At 41.6% G+C, this 10919-nt stretch overlaps 1 protein-coding gene across 1 annotated transcript; it reads left to right on the forward strand.

Moving 5' to 3' along the window:
- The first annotated feature begins 980 nt into the window (after window positions 1-980).
- On the forward strand, window positions 981-9554 carry LY86 (lymphocyte antigen 86). Its single transcript, XM_040354522.1, has 5 exons — window positions 981-1596; window positions 5276-5283; window positions 5577-5663; window positions 8793-8921; window positions 9451-9554. The coding sequence occupies exons 1-5, from the start codon at window positions 986-988 to the stop codon at window positions 9552-9554; spliced, it is 939 nt and encodes a 312-aa protein (XP_040210456.1). The 5' UTR covers window positions 981-985.
- The last annotated feature ends 1365 nt before the right edge of the window (window positions 9555-10919 follow it).

The following is a 10919-nucleotide window of genomic DNA, read 5'->3' on the forward strand; positions in this document are numbered from 1 at the left end:
ACATCCTAAGAGGTACCAAAAGTCTCCAATACCAGTCGAATGGAACACAGAAAGAGAAATTGCCTTCCAGCTCCTAAAGAAGAAGTTAACAGAACCACCAATCCTAGGCTATCCAGATTACCAGAAGCCATTTCATCTTTACACAGATGCTAGTAAGAAAGGTCTGGGAGCTGTCCTATCGCAGGTACAGGAAGGAAAAGAAAGAGTTATTTCCTACGCTAGTAGATCTCTTAAAGGTACTGAAAGAAACGACCAAAACTATAGTTCCTTCAAATTGGAATTCCTCGCACTCGTGTGGGCTGTTACAGAAAAATTTAAAGATTACCTTGCCGCAACACCATTTGTAGCCTTCACAGATAACAACCCGCTAGCACATCTGAATACCGCCAAGTTGGGAGCATTGGAACAAAGATGGGCCTCACGCCTAGCTAACTACGATTTCACCATAAAATACAGAACAGGAAAAGCAAATGAAAATGCGGATGCATTATCCCGTCTGCCTACCCAAGAAGACCCTACTACACGGGAAGATGTTTGGGAAGAGGTAGAAATGCCAGCTTTTTACAAAAATTTTGCCCAACAAGACCTTATCACCATCAAAGGAAGAGAAGTCCTTAACCTTCAACAACAAGTGGATCCAAGATCCCAAGTGGACAAAGAAAGGTGGATCAAGCTGCAAAATGAAAGCAGAGTGTTGGGAGAACTGCAAGATTTCTTCACCAGCGGAAGAACCCCTGAAAGAATTCGCAGAAGAAATGCTGATCCAGAATTGTCAAAACTTTGGAGACACAGAAAACATCTCTTTCTACAGAAGGGCCTACTATTAAGAAGAACTTTAGACCCAATTACCTCGGATTGTCTATACCAAATCTTAATACCACGCCGAGATGCAAGAATCATTCTTGAGATGTATCATGATCAATCAGGACACTTTGGCGTGCAGAAGACAGAAGCCACCATCCGTAGAAGATTCTACTGGATTGGGATGAGAGGAGACATTGAAAAGTGGTGTCGAGAATGTTCCACCTGTGCTGTTGGAAGAAATGAAAAACATGACCAAAAAGCACCCTTACATCCCATTGTAAGCCAAACACCGCTAGAAATAGTTGCGATTGACCATGTGAAGCTGGAACCAAGTCGCTCAGGTTACACATACGCCATGACCATCATTGATCATTATACCAAATTTGTTGTAGCCGTACCTGTCAAGGATCTGACTGCTAAAACAACTGCAGATGCCTTCTGGAAACATTTCCTATTGCCATATGGATGCCCAGAAAGAATCCTTACAGATCAGGGATCTGCCTTTGAGTCGCAACTCTTCAAAGAACTGTGTACACTTCACAATTGCCAGAAAATCAGGACCACAGCCTACCACCCTCAAGGGAATGGACTTTGCGAGAAAATGAACCAAACTTTAATTGAGATGTTAAGAGCAGTACCTCCTGCTACAATAAGTGATTGGCCTACTCTATTGCCTCAGTTGATGTACACCTACAATAACACGATTCACTGTTCTACTGGGTATACACCTTACTATCTCATGTTTGGCCGACAAGGTAAACTACCTGCTGACCATACTTTGGGCGTACAAGTGCCTGATGCAATCAACCCTCTACCAAAGACTGATTGGGTGAGTGAGCACCAAAGACGTCTAATTGATGCACAAGAAATTGTTCAACATCGCATGGAACGTGCTCATGAAAAGCAACAAAGAGATTATAACCAATCTGCCAAAGCAGAACCTCTCAAAATTGGTGACCATGTATGGTTAAAAAACAACCATCGCACCAGCAAGTTAGATAGCAAATGGGAGAGAGAACCTTACACCATTACAGCTATTCTCAATCCAGAGACTGATACTTATGAGATCACTAAATAAAACAAATCACGTGTAGTGCATCGCAATCGCCTTAAGTTATGTCTCAAGGAAAGTACTCAAGAAGAAACTCTTCAAGAAGAAGCTATCCAAGAGGAAACACAATCCATAGAACCAGAGCCTACAAAATCATCTGATTCAGAGAATCCACTACAGTCTTTTGGAAAAGCATTATTAGACTCTGATCCTCTACAATGGTTCCTTACACCATGGCTCAATATCTTAGTGCCTGCCAAGAACAATACAACCGCACTTCAACCAGAGGAGCTATCTCAAGAAGTGTCTACTACAGCTCAAGAGACACCAAGTTCCCTTGAAACAAGGCCTGTAGAAACTCAGCCGCTAAGAAGATCTGACAGAACTACAAGAGGACGACCACCTGTCCGTTTGGAGGATTACCTGCACCAGCAGCCGAGAAGTCGACTACCGACTCTGTCATCTCATCGTTGAGTGCATCCTTACATCGTCTGAAGTTCCAGAGTGAGAAGAAGACTTACTTGGGATATTATGTTTATTTCCTTTAAATGACTTTCTACTTACCTACTGTTTTGCAACGTTCAAGCCTGTACCCGGAGATAGACTTTCACGTACCTGAGCCTCCGTGATATTCATCTGTTGACATTTTCCTGTGCCCAGGGAACGGACTCATACCCTGTGAGCCTCCTGAGATGTTATTTTTGTTTTGTTTTTCTTTTTCCATCTCATCGTGGACTATTCTGTTTTTGCCATACATCACCAGTCTTCAGAGAAAAAACTACACCCCTTTTTGTCACATTTCGTTGTTGCCTGAGATATGTTTGCCTAACCCATTTTACTTGCAGATACAAGAAGTACAAGAATGGGGTTATATTGTTATTTCCTATGCATGCATGCTTTTCCATTTCTCTTATATCTTACAGGAAGACACAACATCGAGTCAAAAGTGTGCCGAGGTCGACACACGTTTTACCATGGGGGTATGCAGCGTCCCACTCAGTACATGTGGGAACTGCAAAAGTATTACTTCTTTGTCATTGCTATATTGCATGTCATTTTGCATTGTATACCTGTGATATCCCTGTTCATAGGCTGGTCAGGTGTGCTTCTTACTTCCCACCACAAGATGGGGATAGCACCACTCTGGGAAATCTATCCCAGCTCAGGCTTATCTGTGGTCAGTTGTTCAGTACAGGAAGCAGTGTGGAGAGAAAGGAAGAAGGTGAAGGTGAGAGAAGGTCAGTCCAGAGAAGGGACACATTTAAACTGCTAAAATCAAAGGATAAAAGCCATTAATCGGCAGCAAAGACCTTTGAGTATTAAGGTGAAGGATTTATCAGCCTCCGGCAACCTCACCCATGTCACTGGATTCAAAAAGGACCAGACACAAGTAAGCATTATTACTGAACCACAGCCTGAGTCCAGGCCTACTAAAGCCTATTAGCAGTGGATCAGCAGAATTCCTCATTTTACCCAGAGACTGTATTCTAACTGGATGTTTGTACTGCAACCAAAACCAGACACAGTAAAAGTTGTGAGTTGTATTCTGCCACTGTCTACCTCATTCTTTAACATTGTTACTACAACTGGTTGTACCACCATTAACGGTACTGGCGTCACGACAAATTTCATCCAGGGACCCAGCCGCCACAAGCACTCTAAACACCCCTGTCATCACGGGCACCTCAACCACCATCTTGGCTGGCGTTTCCCTATCGCAGAGCGTGCCCCGGAGGATTTCGTGCTGTCTTCCCTTTCACTGTGCGACCCGCCCAGGGAGGCTTTCTGCTAACCGTGAGTAAACCGATGAACTGTATTATTGCTGTCTATCATCGGCCCACCGTGCACCTCATGTGTTCCCCTGCGGTTCTGGCTCGTCGCAAAACTACTACCCCTTGAGAGGAATGCACCAGGGGCAATATTTGGCAAGTGTGAAACACGCTGTACATATTTTGCATGATATATGTAATACAGACATTTTAAGTGATCACTTTGCTTTCTATAGCTTTAATCGTTTGTATTTTTAGTGAATTTGAAAGAAATATAAACTATCCTCTGGACATGTTCCATTCTTTACTCAAATAGCTGTATTATTTCGTGTTTTTTGTGTTTTTTGTTCTTTTGGGTGCAGCTCAAAATTATGAATCTTCAGGTATATTTGTAGGTGGGGCTAACCAAGCGGTAGAGAACCACATGGAACAAGCAATACAGCGTCTATTGTATGTATTTTTTATGCAGAGCGGCAGTTATAATATTCTTCTAAAGTTTAGTTTTATATGTACTTTTCTGTACCACAAGATAACTCACCACACGCTATTCAGGTGTGTATAGGATATGTGAGGAGGATTGAAGCTACAGCTGGGGTTCCTATAAGCCCGACACATACATGCCTTGAAAAAGTATTCACACCCCTTGAAATTTTCCAAATTTTGTCATGTTACCAAAAACTCCAATGTATTTTATTGGGATTGTATGTGATAGATCAACACAAAGTGGCATATAATTGTGAAGTGAAAGAAAGATGATAAATGGTTTTCAACATGTTTTACAAATAAATATCTCAAAAGTATGGCGTGCATTTGTATTCAGCTTTCGCTGCAATTACAGCTGCAAGTTTATTGGGTATGTCTCTACCAGCTTTGCACATATAGAGAGTGACATTTTTGCCCAGTCGTCTCTGCAAAATAGCTCAAGCTCTGTCAGATTGGATGGAGAGCGTCTGTGAACAGCAATTTTCAAGTCTTGCCCCAAATTTGCAATTGGATTTAGGTCTGGACTTTGATTGGGCCATTCTAACACATGAATATGCTTTGATCTAAGCCATGCCATTGTAGCTGTGGCTGAAAGTTTAGGGGATGGTATGTTCAGGATGAATTGCAGTATTTGTTTTCCCAGCACATATAGCATTTTGCTTTTAGACAAAAAAGTTACATTTTGGTCTCATCTGACCAGAGCACCTTCTTCCACATGTTTCCTGTGTCCCCCCACATGGTTTCTCGCAAACTGCAAACAGGACTTTTTATGGCTTTCTTTCAACAATGGCTTTCTTCTTGCCACTCTTCCACAAAGGCCAGATTTGTGGAGTGCAAGACTAATACTGCCACGTCTTGGTAGGTTTGCAGTTGTGCCATACTCTTTTCATGTTGAATGTTAAAAACCATTTATTATCTTCCTTCCACTTCACAATTATGTGGCACTTTGTGTTGGTCTATCACATACAATCCCAATAAAATACATTGGCGTTTTTGGTTGTAACATGACAAAATGTGGAAAATTTCAAGGGGTATGAATACTTTTTCAAGGCACTGTAGGTGTTAAGCTGACTAGATTTGTGTGTAATACTACAGCTGAATAAAGATTTCAGACAAGACATAGTGGCTTAATGTGAAACATTTAACTCTGTTACTTATCCTATTTAAGATATTGCTGTATGGTTGACTCTTAAAAGGGACCTTTGTTAAAAGTTATACAGTGATTGCAACTTCCTTCCAGAATACCTACAAAAAAATAAAATAACGTTCTGCTTAATTATATTGGATCTCACATATCAAAGTGTCACACAGCCACCAATTGGATTCAGATCTTGCAAGTTAACATCATTATCATTATCCAGAAGAATTTGAAATAAATAAATTGTTGGTTAATACCAAAAAATGTATCTCGTTTGTTACTCGAAGATCATTGTGTTGAATAATCAAGTTATTTTTTTATCTTTAAACAGATCCCTTGCAAGACGCAGGGCTCAGCATTAATCCTTGTACTAGAAATCTGCATGAGCACATGAACATATCCATTGGAGTGATTTTGAGTAAGTAAATCAGGTTATGTATTCATTACACCTTATATATCATAATGATTAAAAAATATATAAACCCAAAACTTACAATTTTTTCACAGAGTATGTAAAGGTTCAAACCCTAGGCAATGTTATCCTCTTTTTGCTGTCTTTGTCCCACTGGGTAGTTTTCCTCTTTATTTCCTGTATTGAAAACACAGTAGAGAGTAAAAGAAAATCTCAGCAAAGTAAAAGAAAATCCCCTCTTTGACATTTGTCATTGGAACAGGTGATATGAAGATTTTTCCTCACTTATGGTCTGGTGTCAAATGTAAAAATTTGGATTTTCAGTTTCTGATAGAGACAACGGTCACTCGGACAAATTGAGAGGGTATATCTCCCCAGTGGGGCACAGACACCTATGTAAACCTAACTGCAATTTTAGGTTTACATACACTGCAAATACATAAATACTGTATGTATTTCATTAAACATACATAACATTACAGGGGGTCCCCGGGTTACGAACAAGATGGGGACTGTAGGTTTGTTCTTAAGTCGAATTTGTAAGTTGGAACAGCGCTGTAGGAAAGAGCGGTGATCTGCAGATTTCACTAGGCCGCACTAGGCCAGACCAGGCCGTGGCCACGACGGGCCGTTTTAGCTGTTTGGCAGCCAACAGACCGTACCAGGCCTGTGGATGGGCAGGCAGGATGATGAGGGGTGCCCCTTAACTCGCAGCCTGGCCAGGATGGCTCATCAAGGCACAGCCAAGGAAGATGGTGGCGGCCGCAAGTGTGCGGGATCGCCGCAATACAGGCACATGGTATGGAGAGGAACAGGCAGGCAGGTAATTAGGTTGTTTTTCAGCATTTATGTGCAAGGATGGCTAAGGATGGAGTGCAGGATTCTTGGAGCTCCTCACTAGCACCCCGTTCGTAAGTACGAGTCGTTCACAACTCGGATGTCCGTATACTACCCCTGTAGTATAATGGGTACCTCTTGCATACTTATGAATTATACATTTTCGAGTCATAACATTACTAACTCGATAGCAGTTTACCTGCTTCTGCTTTTTGTTGTTTAGAAGAGGTTAACTTTTATACGGTGTATAGCCTCTAATAGTACAATGTCCTGCCTTTGCTAAGTATGGGTAGCAAATAAAACTAGTGGTCAAACACAATACAGTTTCATCTGACAATGATCACTTCTCCATCAGCAATTAGGGGTAAGTTGGGCAAACACAAACAGATTTTGTTACAAATCAGTAAAAATGTATCAAACAACTGTAAGGGAACTCAAGCTGCTATGTAGTTCCTTCTTGTAATGAATACAATAGTTGGTTAGAGCAGAAGAATGAAGGTTCAATCGACATTCAAACCTGCATTGTAGAAAACTGAACATTATTTGTGGTCCTTTAGTGATGGACTTATGGCCCCTATGCAGGGGAGGGCTGGCAGGGGGGACAGAGTGGAAATCTCCCCCCGGGCTGGTGACACTATGCACAGCCACCGGCCGCCACTACCAAATGCTGTTTTTTTACAGAGCAGGAATATGCCTGCTGGAGCTCTGTTAACACAGGTCATGGCCGCTGCTCACCTCCCATTGTGTAGCCGTGCCTGTGTCAGCTCCGAGGTAGATGGCTGCAGAGCTGAGCTATGTCTCATCTCACACATAGCTCAGCCTCAGCGCACACCAGTGCTGACATCCCCTTCTCTCTCTGCACAGACAGGAGGAGAGATAGAGCTCATCTGCTCCTCCTCCTCCTTCGGAGTCTGCCCCGCCCACTCTCCCCGGGCATGTGTGGGCACTGGACAGGAAGTTTGAACCCAAAAAAGCTCCAGACAGCCTGCGCCTCAGCCTCCATCCTGGTAAGCTCACCCTTCTAGTCTCTCCTGCCTCCCAGTGTATAAAAAGAGGTACTCTGTGGACTTTGTTAAAAGGGGGGGCAGGCTTTGGTGAGCAGAGACCCTCTTTACACAATAGTCCACAGCATGCACCCTTAAATCAAGTTTCACAGAACACCCCATACATCAGATCTGATGTATATGGGCTCTGTGCGGACTCTGATGTAAGGGGAGGCTCTGTGCAGAATCTGATGTAAGGGGAGGCTCTGTGCGGACTCTGATGTAAGGGGGTCTCTGATGTAAGGGGGGCCTCTGTGCGGACTCTGATGTAAGGGGGGGCCTCTGTGCGGACTCTGATGTAAGGGGGGGCCTCTGTGCGGACTCTGATGTAAGGGGGGCCTCTGTGCGGACTCTGATGTAAGGGGGGCCTCTGTGCGGACTCTGATGTAAGGGGGGCCTCTGTGCGGACTCTTGTGATCCTGAAAAATCTTAGACTGTGTTTTCCTCGACCCATCACTTTTCCATGCTCTATGGGCCACTTGACTGGACTTTCCCCCCAGGCCTAAGGCTGCCAGCCCTCCCCTGCCCCTATGTCAAGCAAATTAGCCATAACTGGTCTGGAATAAGTATATTCACAGAAGTCCTTAAACCACAGCAGCATAGGTGTATTTTAAATTTCAGATAAACAATGCCTGCATTTATACACAGATTTGCAAAGAAAAAAGGTGAAGGAAAAATACTTTATTACAGATAAATGCACTTTCAAGTAACTCCAGCCCAAAATATTTTTTTACTTATGAATAGAGTAGGAAATACTTAGAATCTTTTTTTTTTAATTGCTTTGTTTCCCTGTTGTCAGTGAAGAGAATTGATGAAAACATCCATCTTTATAGTAAACATTTTAAAGGCTTTCCCTTCATAAACCTATTGATCATATTACATATAGTTACAGCTATCAGGCAAGCTATCACCCAGACATGTAGATCTCCATCCCTTAATTTCCCAGAATACAAGAGTCGCATACAGGGCACGTTCATTAATGAGAAATGATCTCTTATACTGAATGATACTCAAGACAAATATCTCTTGATCTACCAGCAGTATTGTAACTCTATTCTTGCACTTTATGGTGCAGTGAGCATCCATTATGCATTCCTGGTTATGACACTTGATCTCTTGCTGTTTACATGCTGCCTGATCTAATGTAAAATGACTTGGAGCTTTTGGGCACGTACTATAATACTGTGTTTCAAATAAAATCCTCTGGTAAAGTCATTTATGGTGCAAAAATTACATCTTTTGTTTTTATTTTCAGGACATGATATCAATTTACTTCTTTTTCGATTAATTGCTTTTTACAAGGAACACAAAATTCTAACTCAAGAAATGCTAATTTGTGAGAGAACTTTTCCAGCATATTCTTTCTGTGGGAAGAAAAAAGGAGGTAAGATAACTTATAAGTAACTTATAAGTAACTAATAAGTAACTTTTTACCTTTTGAATTGGGATTTATTTTAGAGTTTTAGATATGCTTGAGGACAGAGCAACTAATAATTGCCCAAATAAAAAGAGCTAGGATAGGCAACTCTTTCTCCAATACCTTTCCTGTTGGTTCCTTAGACACCGACCCACCACCCCCCAAAAAAAACCTCATACCTGTAATGGTAATGTTTTTCTGAAACCACCTGATATATATATCCCAGGAATAGTTAGTTAACTGTATTAGGTATCTCAATTTATCATTACATTTTTACATGGGCCTGGAACTAAGAGAGCCTATTTATCACAGCTTTTATGCAAGAATCACACACTTTTCTTATTGGAATACATTGAAAACATGTGTGACGATTTGGTGAAAGTATGGATCTTGTGTGAAAATATTTATAATGCGATACCAAAGTGTCTTATCTCAATAATAAAAACATCAAGGGCATCTATATTTCAGTCACCTAATGATGTTTTTTAACTCTCAGATGTGTTAAGTGAAATGCAAGTTCAGCAGATTTCAGCAGTTTGTGTCTTCATCTTCATCTTCTTCCTCAAGGCCATAGCCAGGGTGCCACCTTTCACAAATTAACTCTACATCACTACATCATTTGATTTTATAATTACCAAGTATAGTTGGAAAAAGAACTCTGTTGGGGATATACTTGAATCAAAAACCTGTAGTAGCTCAACCAACCCTGTGGTAGCACATATCTATGGAACTTCACTCACCATACAAACATGATTAGCAAACAAAAAGATTTATTGATGTCAAAAATAAGAAAAACACATTTAAAAAACATCATACATACATTAGCATTGAAGCTATAAAAACAAAAGGACCATCTCTGGACAGGTAGTGCAATTCCACCCTAGTTGCAGGAGTTGTAAAAATGCTGTAGTACATCTGGGATTATATCCCGAGGTCTAAACAACCTATGAAGAGTGACCCAAGTGTTAAATCAAGGTTGAACTGATATTCAAAAAGGGGGGATAAATTAAGTCAAACCACAAAAGTCTAAGCTATAAGATGATATCAACGGTTCTCTCGATCTGCATTGGAAAAACTGTTGACAACTAGATGATTGTATTAGGGTAGAAGGTAGCTGTGTAGAAATGGGGGAGCATTGCTGGGTTACCGTGTCCATCAAAGTGATGTATGTCTCACTGGAACCATAAGACTTGACCTCCCTCTCACTGTACCAGAGTCCCTATGAAGGCTCGCTCTCACACCACAAATAAAACAGCAATGTGAGGACATAATGCTTTCAAGAAAGTAATAGTCCTTTCCCAAGAGTGATAAATGTATTGATACTTATCATTTGATGATCAAGTCCACAGGTCCAGAATTCTTGGGTAAGTTCCTCCCTTGTCTTTGAAAACAGCAGTCTTGCAAAGTATGTAGAACCATATATGGGTCAAAAGCATGTAGTCCAGAGATGGACCGATATTTTGCTATAAAAGTAGAGAGTATAAATCTGCATGTAACTTAAAGTGATATTAAGGGAGAAGTCCAGCCAAGCTCGTTTGGCTGTACTTCTATTATGGATCACAGGAGTGCAGTTCGTTTTGCACTCCAGTGACCTAATTTCAGCAGAGAGCAGACTGAAGTCCACTCTTTGCTGATGTCACAAAAGTCAGTCCAGACACCGTGTCATCACGGCCACTGACTCAGGATCCACCAGCTGCCTGGACTGACACCCGGCTCAGGTTCTCAGCGAGCCTCCTCTCTCTTTTCATTGGCTCACTGACTTTGATTGTCTCAGCCAATCAGCAGGGAGAGTCCTGGACAGCCGAGGATCTCGTGCAACATCGCTGGATCGTGATAGGATTCAGGTATGTACTGTATTAGGGTGGCTGAGAGGGGCTGCTGCACACAGAAGGCTTTTTATCCTAATGCATAGAATGCATTACGAAAAAAAAACTTCTGCCTTTACAATCACTTTAAGCCGCATAT

The sequence above is a fragment of the Rana temporaria genome, chromosome 5, assembly GCF_905171775.1.
Source record: "Rana temporaria chromosome 5, aRanTem1.1, whole genome shotgun sequence".
NCBI lineage: Eukaryota > Metazoa > Chordata > Amphibia > Anura > Ranidae > Rana > Rana temporaria.